Genomic DNA, 14,958 nt, shown 5'->3' with positions numbered 1-14,958 from the left:
GCTTTTATTTTTGTAGTGGGGGTGGACGAGTGAGGTGGGCATGTTGATTTAGACTGGATTGGTCTACGTGCACAACCCTTGTGCCGGCTTAGGGACGGAACGGGTGACGGCTTATTCACCGCCCCGTTGCCTTAAATACGGAGGGTTTTGCAGAGAGGGGCGGGAAGAGAGATCAGAGATGGTTTCAGGCCTGCTGCTATCACCTTCTTCTTCTTCCTCGTCTTCCGCTCTCTGGACGAGGAGGTCTCACCATGAATTCGCCGCGATTTCTCACTCTTGCCAGTCGTCACCTCAGCACAAAAACTCCACGAGATGGCGGACGGTAACGATGAGAGATAGGAGTAAGAACCGTAAGCCGCTTCAGAAGGGGAGAAACCTCAGCATCGAGGCGATTCAGGCCATCCAAGCGCTCAAGAGAGCAGGAAGGCGTGAAAACAGCGAGGAAATCGCGAGTAGAGCGGCCTTGGATATGGTCATGGAGTCGAAGGTCCGGCGGCTTCTCAAATTTGACATGATGGCGGTTCTTGGAGAGCTCCAGCGGCAGGATGAAGCCTTTCTTGCTCTCCAGGTGAAGAAAGTCTTTCTAAACGCTGGAGGTTCATAATTGTTTAAAATTTTCGGCGAGTTCTGGCTTTACCTTATCTCAAGACAGTTGCATTTGCTGGATTGGATCTCTATTCGTCATCACGGCATACGAGATGCCGAAATTCAAAAAAAGGATGTGGAATTTCGAAATTGCTCGGCATCAATCATATTTCCGTAATTCATAGCCCTTCGGATTTCCTCGCCATTGGATAAGACGAAATATGTCATCAGTAGTGGCTCAACATTGTTACGGGCAGAACTCTGCAATTCATATCTTACCATGTTGCCAGACAGTAAGAAGAAAGAGAAAGAATGCTACTTATCTTTTCAAAACCAAGAACAAAGATTCAAATATCTTGCTTAATTGAGGAAGAACTTATTAATCTTATAATTTCTTTCTCGTAGGTTTTCGAAGAAATCCGTAAGGAGCACTGGTATAAGCCCAACCTTTCAGTTTACGTGGATCTGATCTCATTGTTGGCAAGGAGTGGGTCGCCTGCACAGGTTGAACAGGTCTACTCATATTTGATGATGGAAAGATGGAATCCTGACACGAAGGGTTTCAACTCCTTGTTCCAAACTCTCTTGGATTTGGGCCGCGTTCGCCAAGCCATGGATTGCTTTAGATTGATGAAGTTGTGGGAGAGTGATCCTGACGAACAAACTTTCAAAATCTTGATTTTGGGTTTTGAGTCCGTTGGGGAGAAGGAAACTGCGGCCAGCTTAAGGTCCGAAGCAGAGAAGATCTTTGGATCTTTAGATTTCCTCACAGAAGAGGAAGAGGCTGTCTCAGCTTAACATTAAATCATTAAAGCCACTTGATTGAAGGTACTAAACCTCTGGCGTCCATGAATCTTCTGCATTTATCTTTATTTTTTCTGGTTTTAACATGGCGACATAATGTGCTCAGATTATAATTATTCAACAGAAAGGGAACGGACAATGGGTGAGAAAATATCTACATTTCGCCTACATTAAAGGTATCTTCCATGTATCTCCCCAACTTGTGTTTGGAAGCGTGATGCAAACAACAATGTAACTTATTCCGGTGTCAGTTTGATAAACCTTGATAAACTTTACACAAAATATGTAAGAATTGTAAAGTATTGTAAGAGGAAGGTGAAGAGGAAGAACTCCCTATCCTCTTGCTCGTATCTGCTCACTTTAGAGGAAAAAAATTATTGTGTATCCACTTAATTATTCAACCAGATGACCAAAAATTTTTGCAGAGCCACAAAGGGTGAAGCTTTTCCCTCCATCTCACCAGTAGTCTCCGCATGAACACTCTCCACCAACGAAATGGTGAAACCTGACAGGATCTCTGACAATAATTCTCTGCCCGACGGCCTTCGAAACCATCTTTGCAAAAGTATGGCAGTCCCCGCAGATCCTGAGGTTCTTCATAACCCTGACAGGCTTTCCTTCAATGGAATTCATCAACCCAAAAGCTATAGCCAGCTTCTCACTATGGTACTTCAACAGCTCCTCCTTCTGCTCTCTCTCTACATCCTGCAAGACAAAAGCCGTCTCTGGGACGTAGCCTTCGCCGCCAATCCTCCGTATCAACCTCTCCAGCTCCCTCTCAATGACCTCTGACTGAGGGTGGGACTTGTCTCCGGCGATGAAGAAGTGAGTCTTCTTCCCTACTTCAATCCAGCTGCACCCGGGCTCCTTCGTCACCCTTCTCTCCTTCATGGCCCTTCGCACCTCCTCGGCATCGCCCCACTGGTTCGACCCGGCGTAGGCATTGGACAAGAGGATGTAAGCCCCTTTGTCATCCGGGTCCAGCCGAAGGATTTCCCTCGCCACCGCCGCCGCCATGCCCGCATCCCGGTGAACCCGGCACGCCGCCAGCAGCGACTTCCAAATTATGGTGTCTGGCTCACAGTCCATCTCCATGATGAACTTCATTGCTTCTTTGAGCTGCCCGGCCCGGCCGAGGAGGTCAACCATGCAGCCATGGTGCTCCCTCGCCGGTCTGATCCCAAAGGTCTTCTCCATGGTCAGGAAGAGCTCCCTGCCCTGCTGCACCAGCCTGGCGTGGCTGCAGGCGAAGAGCACCCCCACAAGAGTTATATGATTGGGCTTGAACCCGGTTAATTGCATCTCCTCAAACACCACAAGTGCATCTCTGCAACGGCCGTTCTGTGCCAGCCCGGCGATCATGGTGCTCCAGGAGATGACATCTCTCGAGACCATGGTGTTGAAGATGGTCTCTGCTTCAGCCAATTCTCCACATTTACAGTACATGTCAAGCAGTGCATTGTGGAGGATGAGATCAGAGCTTGACTTGGCGGCCTGCCCGTGGACCTGCCGGCCCGTCTCGAGCATCGCCACGCTGGTGCAGGCACGGAGGAGGCTTGTCAGGGTGGCCGTGCTCGGCCCGAACCCTGCACGCCGCATCTCTCCAAACAGCGCCAGCGACGCCGCCGCGTCGCCGGCCTGCGCTAGCCCGCCGATGAGGGAGTTCCACACGACCATGTCCGTCGTCGGCATCTCGGCGAAGACGGCGCGGCCGCTGTCGCCGTCCCCGCATTTGAAGTAACCGTCAACGAGGGAGCTCCTGACGAAGACGTCGGATTCCAGGCCGGCCTTCACGGCGGGGCAGTGGACCGTCTTCAAGAGCCGCAGGTCCGAGCAGAATTGGAGAACGGAGGAGTAGGTGTACATGTTGGGCCTCACATTTGCTCTGATCATCCTCACCAGGAGAGACAAAGCGAGGAATTCACCGTCGGCGGCGGCGATCATTGTGGTGAAGGAGATGACGTTTCGGTCACGCATTTCTTCGAACAGTTGGCGGGCTTCGGAGGAGAGGCCGAGCTTGGTGTACATCCCGAGGAGGAGATTGCAGAGGAAGAGACTAGCCGGAGATCCGCCGCCTCCGGCGGCGGAGAGGTGGCGGTGGATTCGCCGCCCCTCCGCCGCAGCGTTCCTCTTGATACATAGTTGGATGAGATCGGCGTAGGCGATGTGATCTCTGGGAAGGCCAGAGCTCTGAAGAACGTCCATGGCGGCTTTGATATCTCCCCGGCGACATAGCTCGTAGAATTCTCCCGGCGGCGAGGAGGAAGAAGAAGAAGAGGAAGAAGACCAAGGCCGCCGGAGGACGCTTCTGGCCAAGCCGATCGCCGCGGGCTTCATTTCCTTGCCGAGTTTTTCAAAATAAGAAATAACCGTTTTTTAAAACTTTCTCTATCTCCCCCTGTCCCTTTTTTATATCTAAATCTGCCCTTTCTTGTGAAGAGTATTTTGCTTAATCTTTGATTATTTTGGGTTTGAATGCAAATCGTTCCTCCTCTCGCTTCTCAGCTTCACCCTCTTCTCTGTGGTAGCTGGTTTTTTGTTCGTCGTCGTCCTCTTCTGAAACCCTAGCGGGGAAGCATGGCGACTGCGGGAAGGGTATGCTTGATCCATGGGAGAATTTCTGACCTTTGAAGAGCTCCCGCTTCAGCCTTGCTGAGTGATTGGTTCTAGCAAGGTAGGAGATGAACGACAGCGTGTGTGATTGGTTCTAGCGGGGACAGTTTTGGAGATTGGCGGAAGCTGTTGATTCTTGTTGGCTATGTCGCTCCGTATCAAGTCGGTGGTGGACAAGTTCGTGAAGGAGCTGAAGGAGGCTTTGGACGCTGATATCCAGGACAGGATCATGAAGGAGAGAGAGATGCAGAGCTATATTGAGGAGCGGGAGAGAGAGGTTGCCGAAAGAGAGGCAGCCTGGAAGGCGGAGCTCTCTCGCCGGGAGGTAACTCATCTATCGTCTTTGTTTTGTCTTGTATTCCTCCTTTTTTTAATCGAACGCGTATTAGAAAAGCTTTCAATTTATCGGTTTCTGGAAATTGAACTCTTTTCATCAATCAATTCAAATTATGCCGGTGATTGAGGTAACCAGAGGAGGGAATGTAATTGTGCCTGCATTTCATTGTTTGAAATAAGAGGTGAAATGATTGGAGTTTCTTGATTGGAACAAATTCTGGGATGGTCGTTGATGCAGGCGTTTCATTCTAATTTTCTGATAGTTTCTTCATTTTCTTGGTTCTTCAAACTCCGTCCTCCGCTACTATTCATTAATGTATTTCTTTTTCCATATTAAAACTATGTCACTGGTGTTCGTCTTAATCCTTCTGCTGCATCCCCGGATGTTATATTTTCTTTACTCGATGCCATTGAAGAAACTATCAGAAAATTAGAATAAAACGCCTGCATCAACGACAATCCCATAATTTGTCCCAATCGAGAAACTCCGATTATTTCACCTCTTATTTCATACAATGGAATGCAGGCACAATAAGATTTCCCTCCTCTGGTTTCCCTCGATATGCTCTCAAAAGCCGTTTTTATTCTCACCCACTCTGACGCTTGACCGTCATTGTTTTTTCTTGAGCTAACTCATTTCTGAGCATACTCTTCAAAATATTTCACTGAAGAAATACATGATATTTTGAATGCCGAGGAAAGTTGAGCAAATAATTTTATTAAGCTCTTGACTCGCTCGAGCATGTTAATTAAACATGGTCATTAAGGAACCCTGAATCTACAGGCTGAGATTAGCCGGCAAGAAGCCCGGTTAAAGATGGAGAAGGAGAATCTCGAGAAGGAGAAGAGCGTGCTCATGGGCACAGCTTCTAACCAAGATAACCAAGATGGGGCACTTGAGATCACCGTCAGCGGTGAGAAGTACCGATGCCTTAGATTCTCCAAGGCAAAGAAATGAATTTAGAGAGAGAGAGTGCTGGGATTCTTTTGAAGAAATGCAAAAGGATGTACATTCTTTTCCTGATAATCAATTCCAATGTCATGATCCCACCATTTTCGTTGTCATATGTCTCCCAACTTACCTTTTCTTTTATTATTCGTCTCTGTTTGTCCAAAGACATGATATTCCTCATTTAATCTTTACTGATGAATATGAATTGAAACTTGCCTTTTGATAGAATTCTCTCTTATACAGTTATACACGCCATCTCTTTATATCTCTCATCGTTTGAAATAGAATAAGGCCCTCATTGGCAAAAACTGGGCCACATCATGAATATACAAACTTTGGAGTTTAGGATGTGGACCCCTTTGATAAACAGGAGAATTGAAATTCTGTAATATTCAGTCCTAATGTTTTGTTGAGACACTATGTATCAAAGTTTCATATTTTTTGGGTTTGTATTGTTATAGACTAACCTAAGAGGGGGAGGGTATTAGGAATACAAATTTATTTGTAAATCAATGACTACAAAGTGAATATAATCATATATCGGGAGGAAGATACAAGAAGAGAGATGATAGTGTTTTTAGAGTTTCTGCATAATGTGTAATAATGTCCTAGATAATTTCCATTTCCATCGTCTATTTCTCCCTATATCCTTATCATGCATCGAGGCTAGTGTTTGTCTTTCGCTATCCCGGAAAGTGAAGACTGATATCCAATATTTGGCCAATATTGGATATTGAAATGGATCACAAAGGAGTGTATCTGGATAATTTGTCTCTGGATTTACCTGACCAGAGAGTAAGTTTGAATAAGAGTCGGCAGGACCAGAGGTTGACTCTCTATAGAAGTCAACCCTTGATCAGAGTCAACAAGAGATCATTAGTATTGATTTGCTTATCAAGTCAAAGTGTCGGCTCCATGCGGACAATAGGTGGTGGTACAATTCCATCCAAGTGGACTCACACGGCTTTGAAAAAGTGCTTCAACCTTATCTGTATTATGTGGTGGATCAGGGATGTGTCATTGGGGGGTGGGGATGACCATTTCAGTGATTCAGAACCTGGTATGGATTCTTATTCATCTTCGAGCCAGCTTCGAAATATGATTTTAATGGAGCTTCTTATTTTGAGGACAATCATCTGATCAAGGAAGCGCATGAACCTCTCACCAAGGTTCAGCATGAGCTGCAGATCTTCATAGAAATTTCAGTCAGGATTGAGCAGTGCCTGGAATGAGGTAGTACATTCACGGCTTTTTTAGGTGGATGAGCTGAAATAATAAAGAGTGTTAGTGCTATATTCTGCTCTAGTAATAAAAGTTATAATATAAATCTTGATCAAATAGACAGAACAATATTATTTCAATCCCTTTGTAGGAACTATGATCTTTCTTAGAGAATGGTTAAGGCATGTCAGCCAAACAAGATATCAACGATATTAAAATAAAGAATAAAATATAATTAATATTCATTTTAGGTATAACTAAAGATCAAATGCTCGTGAAATCGATTAGGTGACTCAATAAGGGGACCAATAAATGCACTTTTTTGTGAAATATCATGTTTCGTATGTGATTTTCTACGGATGGAAATTGGGAAGTTTGACTAACAAAGGTGGACAATAATGATTGGATTTTAGTTAGTAAATTTGTATATTCTTCTTTCTTTGAATGTATTGGGAGGGACTTAGATATTGGGCAAAAACAATTGATCAAGAAATTGGTAAAATTTCACATGGAGGAAAAAAATGAAAGTAAGCACTTTTTTATTGGCAAAAACACGGTGCCGTGTACGCTCAAAGACCAATCCAATCATGCCATGAACGCCACCCTAGGGAGTTTTATATATGTAAGGTTGAGTGTTTAGAAGAGCTTACAGGCTTGAAGCGGGGATAAATATTCCAATTACACACGGATCCCACTCCCCCACGCCCATGACACAAAGGAAAAAAGATACAATAGTGATACTGATGCAAGTCGTAGTGGAGTTGGCCATGCATGGCGCCAGAAGCTCATTCATGTCTCTTGGAGTTGGCCATGCATAGAGCAGGTGTTATGTTCGCACTCATCATGTATCATCTTGGAGCTGCGCAAAGGGCACAATATCTACATGAGAAAGTTAGCACCAAGTAAAAAAAATTTTGTCGCCTATTGAATTGAACATGATGTCATCAAACTCATGGTTGACTCCGTACATACTATAGAGCCAATATGTGAAGTTGAAAAAGTTAAAACCACATGTACTCTTTCTAACGTCAATTGGATCTTAGCTAGTGATCAATATCGTCCCTAAATGTGACAAAGATAGGGTTGTTGAATCATCTTGAGGTTTCTCATCAATAATCGCCTTATGTTTGTATTGCAGATTGTTTTCACTAATGGAAATATATATAGTGGACCAACCAATAGTGTGTTCCATGTCTAGTTTAACATTCATTGATACGACGTATTCATTATAATAAATACATGATGCTTATGATGAAGTCCATAAATACATGATTTGCCTTAGTGAATTATGATGAGAGCATGATACAGAGATTACAATATTTAAGCATGTATTTTAAATATTCATATTCAAAGGATACTCGTGAAGGACATCGAAGTATCCGAATGGAAAAACATATAATAGTCCATCATATGACAAGTTCACTAAATTGATCTTCACTAGTCCATGAATGATATCATACCTAAATGTCAATCAGGTTGATTTATATCACAGTTGTATAAGTGATCTATTGACTTGAGACACCAAGAACATGTCATGGATGGATGATTATGTTTTGATTATGCTTATGAGTCTCTAGCCATGGGATTCAAGTTAAGTCTTAGGTTAGATATAGTAAGAAGTGTGCGGAGGTGATTGAATGATAAAAACAGGATTGTCCTCCCCTAGTATAGGAGGAGATTAACTCAAGGAAGACAATGCAACAAAATCCCTTGTAGAGTGGTAAGGATATTGGAGAAGGTGTTCAATAATGATCTATGTTTCGCATTAGTGCTCACTGAATGATGGATTAGGATTTGACAATTAACGATACCCTAAATTGTTGGGGAGTCTCATGTGAATGAATGATTACATTTATAGAAATCGACGATCTTAAAGGTTCCATCAGAGAGTTTGAATAATACTATGTATCTTCTAATTCACACGGTGTAGCTTGGAACCCCACATGCTAGAAATTTAAGCCATTGGTGGTTCAAATAATCCTTAGTTAATTGATATTTATGTTGATATAGTTAATTAATAAGTTTGGGTAATAATTATTATCGAGCCACTAAAATTATTAAATGGAATGATACATGGGCCTAGAGGGTCACACACATGAGATTATAGGGGTATTGGTTGATATATTTTGACTTAATGTATTTTTGTGAAGAATCTCACGTATATTATAAATAGGGGAGGGCACAAATTTTAGGCACGCAGGACAGAAAGGGTTGGGTGCCCCTTTCTTCCTTCTCATTTTTCTCCCTTCAACCAAGAAGAGTGCATTGATGATGAAAAAATCTCCAAGAGCACAATGATAGTGTGGATACTTTAGAGGTTGGATACATTAATGGCTTCAGAACACTCGCCTTGGAAGCAAGTCAAGGGTGAAACAAGTTCCCCATAAGGTATGTAGTGTTCGATTTGTTTTAAATATTGATTTGGAATTGATTTCATCTTTAACTGGTTCTGAAATTAATTTCTATATTTTCGTCAAGCCCCCAAAATACAACAGTTCATGAAGAAGATTGACTGATCAAGATGGGGCAATCCAACCTCACTATAGGAAGAGATAACTCAAGAAAGATGATATGATACGCCCTTGATCAAAGATGTGGAATATTGACGAAGAGTTTGTTGACAATTTATGGATGCATTAATACCAAGGCAAATGACCGATTAGGGTTTGACTGTTGGAGATGCCCTTATTTGCCTATGGGTCATCAAGTAAACAAGGGGCTCTACATACATGGCAAATGATGGCAAACAAGTTCAATGAGTGAGTCAATAATCTCCTATTTATCTTCTAGAGCATGTGGTGTAGCTTAAAACCCCTCGGGTTAAAGACTTGAACTATCAATTGGTTTGAATCGATCTGCCCATAATTCATCTATGTGATGATATAAATCATTAATTTTTAAGGCCAATAAAAGTTATTTGGCTATTAGAGTTGGTAACTTAATTGATACATGTGCCTAGAGGGTCAAATACAAATAATCTTTTGAACGTCAAAGATATAATTGAAGTTTACAAATTTTCTAAAAAACCCAACTAATTATAAGTACCTAGAAGGCCCAGAACAAAATTCAAGCATGCCAGAACTATCTCAGGCCCTATCCATGCCTTCTCTCCCTTGCTCCTCTATGTTCTCGATGCTATCAACACGACACAACGATGATGGTGGAGGAAGAACATGGCTTGTTAAGATGGAAGAGATCTAACATGCCAGAGATCATGTGGTACATCTAGAGGCTGAACACTTAAGCAAATAAGCATGTCTCTCTTGAGGATCTAGGGAATCACAGATTCTATTCATCACAGGTAATGTAGTTTTTGGAGAAATTTTTTTTTTAATTATTTTTTCAGTCTTATGTTGTAGGAGTCCCTTCACATTCATAAATAGTGTTTGTTATACTCATTTAAATTCATATTCAAGTGGAAATATTTCTCATAATCATTAGTTCTCATGATGTTTTATACCCAAGTAAATTCATTTTGATCATCATGATGATGCATCCAATTTTTTCATGTTAAATAAAGGAATGAAATTTGGTTCAAATAATCATTAAAAACAAGATAGAGGGAAAGAACAATTCATATTTTTATTCAGTATATCCAATTATAATTTAATATAATGATTCAAAATGAGAGAAAGGGAGATCACATTTTGAAAAATGAAAGAAAGACATTAATGCTACCGTTATTTATTTTTCCAATTTTATGAGTACTGACATTTTCAGCATATCCAGTTATTATATGATATTAGACATTTTTGTGCAGTGCATTACATTTTTTCATGTCAAATGTGTGAAAATTTGATTCCACAAAACCTTTGTGTGATATGTAGTGCAAATTTTGAAATTAAAAGTAGTAAAAAAATGAATTTAAAACTAGACCGTCCAATCAATATTCTATTCATATAGTAATTTTGCTGTGGAATGATTTTGACAAATCTGAAAATTAATAAGTATTTCATAGACATCAAACAATTATGATATTCTATCCAGATATCTTTATAAAATTAGGTAGAAATAAACTTTCTTATGACTGATTTACAAGCTTGACAATAGCTTTATAAATTTTGACATCCAACACTTAATATAGGTTAATAAAAATTTTATACATGTTAAAAATATCAAAAGTGTTTTATAATCATCAGATGTTAGGTAGACATGAATTATGAAAATATATTAAGAAAATATTGTAAAGCTTTATAAATATCCAATAGGCATGAATTTCTAATTTTAGCTTTGTGAAAAGAAAATTGAGGTGTTTTTCCTATCTCCATTCTATAAAGATGCGAGTACATAAATGGTGTATCAAATTTAATAAAAAAGGGTTCAACCTAATCAAAACTCGGATCCTTGATTATATCTTCATTCTTATGATTGTAGCATTGTTGTCATCGTCCTCAGCTTTCCACAAACACTTCAATGTCATTATAAGCTCTCTGCCACAGTTGATGATGGCATGAGAAGTTTAGAAGAATCTCTCTAAGGGTGCACTCATTTCTGACACCTATATAAGATTTTTTGCTTGTCATCTTCCACCAGTAAAGTGGCTCTGTCCTTATGATAGGAGGTGATATGATGTATACATCTTACTCGTGCCCTAGATCAATGGTGGATGTTTGCTCACATTTATGCAATAATTCATCAAGTGGTTTGCTAAAAAATGTTTTAGCTATCCAAGATGGATAAAAACCTCCAGAAGAAACTTCAACGACTACTATCTAATCATTAGTGACACCGGATGCATGTAATAAATTCTGCACATAAGAAATGACCTCATTCCAGTAGCCACAATCAACTAATCATTGCTTCATGTGGGGATCAATGTGTGGGTCTATGGCGTAGGCTTGTTTGCGTGTCATGATCACTTTGTACTTGTTCATATTTGTCTTCATCATATCACAAGCATTTTACATGGATATCTGATATCGTGTTGATATGACACTATTGAACTGAAATATTGTTGCATCTCTAATACATCGCATGATATTATGCAAATATCTCATTTTTGCTTTAAGATAAAAATGGCTTCGTGGATGTCATCATATTTGATTGGCTAGAAAGTTTGCACGTCAAAGTTGCTTGCATAATGTTGTGCAGCACTCTTCTCGCAGTGTAAAACCACTTATTGCAATGATTATCTCCATAAGCCTAAGTATGACATCACCCAAGGAAGATGAGCCATGTTTGTAAATTATGTTATGCTGCTCTCTATCATAGAGCCCAACAATATCAGTGTCATCAAGAATGTTGATTTTATCTTCTGACATCTATGTGTCACGTAGACTGGTCAACCTGGCTTCAACTACAGGGTTGATGACATGCGCCCAAATAGCACATCTTTTTCATAATATTTTGGGTTCACAAACTTTAATTATTCATCAAGAATAGACACCATTTTTATGTTATTTGATGCATTGTCTAAAGTCTTTGTTCACGCCTTCATAAAAGGCGATAGAATTATATCAGGGATTGACAAAAAAAATAATGATTTCGAATTATATCACATACAACATGTAGCTTTGGCTTTACAACTCGATCTATTTTAAAATTTCAAGGATGCTCTCACTGTTATTCACTATGTTTCACTCTCCCACTTTCACTCTCTCTTTCACTATTTTCAGGTTATGAAAAAGAACCTGATTAGAATCAATGGAGTTGGGTAAACAAGAGATATTCTAGGGATTCATTTAACTTTATGATATTTAATTTGAAGTATGATTAACAGCAATGTATTTGCATTATACGAGTGATTTGACTATGATGGTCATCAACGTTTGATAAGGTAGAAAATAATCTCACATAAAAATAGTCATGGTAATTATAAATGCAAGCTACACAAAAGAAGGAAGGTGATGATGAAACGTGACAAGACTGGTAGCATAATGAAGTTGTGGAACCACTCAAAAAATTACCATATTCAATTTCATTGGGACCTAAATGGTTCTGCCAATGTGAACACTGTGTTATGTAATTTTTTCAAGGCGCCCAAATTGATACATAAAACTAAAGAATGATGGAAAAATGATTGTTGGATATCATTTTAAGCACACGTATGTCATTCTCAAATATAGATCATCAAAATTTTTAAAAATTCTCTGAATTCATGGCCCAAGAAAATGTAACTATTGAAACTATGAAGACAATATGATACATCACTTCAGAAAATTTTGAAAAGGACTGCTAAACTTGAAGTTAGTTGTTTAATTCCTTGTTTGTTTTTTTAGTTTAATCAATTAAAAATATAAATCTGCACTCACTTAAATAAATCTTGCTAGTGATGAGTACAGATCATCTCCACATGGAATGTCAATTAAGGATTTTAAATTCTTTAAATAAATATTTATGAGATGATATGAGTGTGTATAAAAATATGAGGTCAAAAGAAGATAAAATATAATGTATAGGGTGATAATTATGAATTAAATTAAGATGTGTATAGAAGATAGTAGATAGTAATAATGAGGATAGAAGATGAATGAGTGAGAACGAGAAGGAAGTGATTATAATGAGATATGAAATAATTAGATATATTGATAGATATATGATGAGAGAATGAATTGTGTACATGTAATGAAAGAAAGATGATGACGATAATGAGATGGGAAAAGGATAAGACATTGATAACACACAATAACAGTCAGTTAAATTAGTCATTTTAATCATGCTCTGGGAGTTTTTATGGTATTCGTTTTATCATGATTTTATGATAAATTAAAGGTTTGCTATGAAAAAAGGGTGCAATTAGAACTTTTGATAATTATAATGTTTTTATTATTATTTTATATAGCCCCTAGTGGGCTGAATTGTGCTAATGGATATTTAAGTGCACACAAGGAACACACATGATCAGCGCTGGACAAATCACAGTGTTGCACTGACCACTGCGTGTAGAGCACTGTATATCCCCTTTTACTTAATTTTGCCTGCCCAATACGCTCACAGTAGAGACACATGAATCATATTTTGGTCAATCATAATGCATTCTGCACTCTATGAGCTAAGCAGATTAGTGTGTACACATTCTCGTGAGGAGCACTTCAAACTGCATTTTGTAACGGACTTTCCAGGAGGAATCTTGTAATTTATGGTGTATTGAGGAAAGGCAAAGATGATTGGGGGGGGTGCTTGATTTCCAGCCCAACAATCTGCTGACCTGGAGGACACATCGTGAACTATACCCCCTTGAGTAATTTCATTTTAACCAGGTTCTTTGATGCATTTAGGATAGACCTAATTCAAATGTACGTATATTTCCCAGTTTTTTTACATTCGACAATCAAAGTTTCTGTTTACTTGATTGAAGTTTGTATTTCAAGGTTGTCTATTTTAGTTGATTATTTAGCTTCAAGACTCAACCATTTATGTTTCAAGATTCTGTCCATTCAAAGATAAATTAAACTTATGAGAAGGGATATGAACAATACCTACGATTAATTTCCTATTTGATAAAATTTTGTGCAATCCAAGAGGTGCAAGTCAGTTTTCAATGATGTATACTATTTTTGGGCCCATATCTAGTTGAGACATAGTCAATTTCTCAGTCTATTAAAACTAAGCAAGAGTCTATTTAAATTCGTGTAACTGACCCTCGAAATTTCTGATTTGTTAATGTTTCTGATCTTAAATATCTGAGTCACAAAATCTAGTAACAAAAATAGTTTAAAGAAATGTGTAGAACAACCACATTAGAAGAATATTTCAAGAGCAATGCTTTGAAGTAATTTCTAAATCAATTGCAAGAGGAATTGTTGCTGCTTCTCGTGAATTCAACCCCTTACTGCATCCTATACTTAGTACAGAATAGACATTAAGGGATGATTATAAGTTTTATTGCATGTCTCAGAAATTTCAAAAATGACATTAATCACCGTGTATTTTGAAACATATCAGACATGATCGAAAGTAAAGAGGCAATGTGATGGTGAAATTGGATGATGAAATGGATCTAAGTTGAAAATGAAAAGAACTAGTGTACGGTACGGAGGCTTATTGTAGGGTCTTACATTCTGCCAGGATCATGGTGATTTGTGACTGTAGGTAAGCTCCTCCTCTTCTTTGTTGCCTCTTCTCACACCCATGATACCAAGGACGAACTTGATGGATCTCTGAAACTCACTCTCTTTTAATAAATCCACACATGTAGGAAGCAAGTTAAAGGATGTTTTTTACATATCCACTCCTCAAGTTATAGATCAGTGGACATGGATGTAAGAAGGGGTTTGAAGACAGAGATACCCTTAAATTTCAGCTCAAATGATTTTCTTGATCGTCATATCTTAAGCTCTGAAATTAGATAAATCTTTGACATCCATTTCTCTCTCTCCGTGTCACCATAGCTGTCGATTCGAATTTTCCGATAATGGTTTTTGAATCTCGTAATTTTTTGTTCATAGTGATTGGCATTGAATTTTTTACATTTACTTTGACTAACCTGACCATACTGAGAAAATTAA

General features: G+C 39.2%; 3 protein-coding genes across 5 annotated transcripts; 2 read left to right on the top strand and 1 right to left on the bottom strand.

Annotated features, from left to right (window-relative positions):
* Positions 1–89: 89 nt before the first annotated feature.
* LOC144704222 (protein THYLAKOID ASSEMBLY 8-like, chloroplastic) lies at positions 90–1,920 on the top strand. 3 transcript variants are annotated; one of them, XR_013581772.1, is made up of 4 exons: positions 92–568; positions 991–1,413; positions 1,496–1,565; positions 1,815–1,920. XR_013581772.1 is itself a non-coding variant. In XM_078576571.1 (3 exons), the coding sequence occupies exons 1-2, from the start codon at positions 179–181 to the stop codon at positions 1,381–1,383; spliced, it is 783 nt and encodes a 260-aa protein (XP_078432697.1). In that variant the 5' UTR covers positions 90–178; the 3' UTR covers positions 1,384–1,413; positions 1,514–1,779. The 3 variants fall into 3 exon arrangements, 2 of the variants coding, with proteins under 2 accessions (XP_078432697.1, XP_078432685.1); XM_078576571.1 differs by lacking the exon at positions 1,815–1,920 and having other exon boundaries at positions 90–568; positions 1,514–1,779; XM_078576559.1 differs by lacking the exon at positions 1,815–1,920 and having other exon boundaries at positions 93–568; positions 1,496–1,779.
* REME1 (Pentatricopeptide repeat (PPR) superfamily protein) lies at positions 1,749–3,594 on the bottom strand. The gene has a single exon (XM_078576546.1). The coding sequence runs from the start codon at positions 3,592–3,594 to the stop codon at positions 1,846–1,848; it is 1,749 nt and encodes a 582-aa protein (XP_078432672.1). The 3' UTR covers positions 1,749–1,845.
* A 327-nt stretch (positions 3,595–3,921) lies between these two features.
* Positions 3,922–5,518, top strand: LOC144704238 (beta-mannosyltransferase-like protein). The gene is made up of 2 exons (XM_078576583.1): positions 3,922–4,327; positions 5,123–5,518. Exons 1-2 carry the CDS (start codon positions 4,148–4,150, stop codon positions 5,294–5,296), a joined length of 354 nt encoding a protein of 117 aa, XP_078432709.1. The 5' UTR covers positions 3,922–4,147; the 3' UTR covers positions 5,297–5,518.
* The last annotated feature ends 9,440 nt before the right edge of the window (positions 5,519–14,958 follow it).

The sequence above is a fragment of the Wolffia australiana genome, chromosome 1, assembly GCF_029677425.1.
Source record: "Wolffia australiana isolate 7733 chromosome 1, ASM2967742v1".
Lineage (NCBI taxonomy): Eukaryota > Viridiplantae > Streptophyta > Magnoliopsida > Alismatales > Araceae > Wolffia > Wolffia australiana.
This window is presented reverse-complemented; position numbering and strand designations above follow the sequence as displayed.

Bases quoted from the DNA above. Each gene is read 5' to 3' on its own strand.
- LOC144704222 (XM_078576571.1), top strand. From the start codon at position 179: ATGGTTTCAGGCCTGCTGCTATCACCTTCTTCTTCTTCCTCGTCTTCC. The intron at 569-990 runs GTGAAGAAAGTC...TCTTTCTCGTAG, and splicing joins AAGCCTTTCTTGCTCTCCAG to GTTTTCGAAGAAATCCGTAA.
- REME1 (XM_078576546.1), bottom strand. From the start codon at position 3,594: ATGGACGTTCTTCAGAGCTCTGGCCTTCCCAGAGATCACATCGCCTAC.
- LOC144704238 (XM_078576583.1), top strand. From the start codon at position 4,148: ATGTCGCTCCGTATCAAGTCGGTGGTGGACAAGTTCGTGAAGGAGCTG. The intron at 4,328-5,122 runs GTAACTCATCTA...CTGAATCTACAG, and splicing joins CGGAGCTCTCTCGCCGGGAG to GCTGAGATTAGCCGGCAAGA.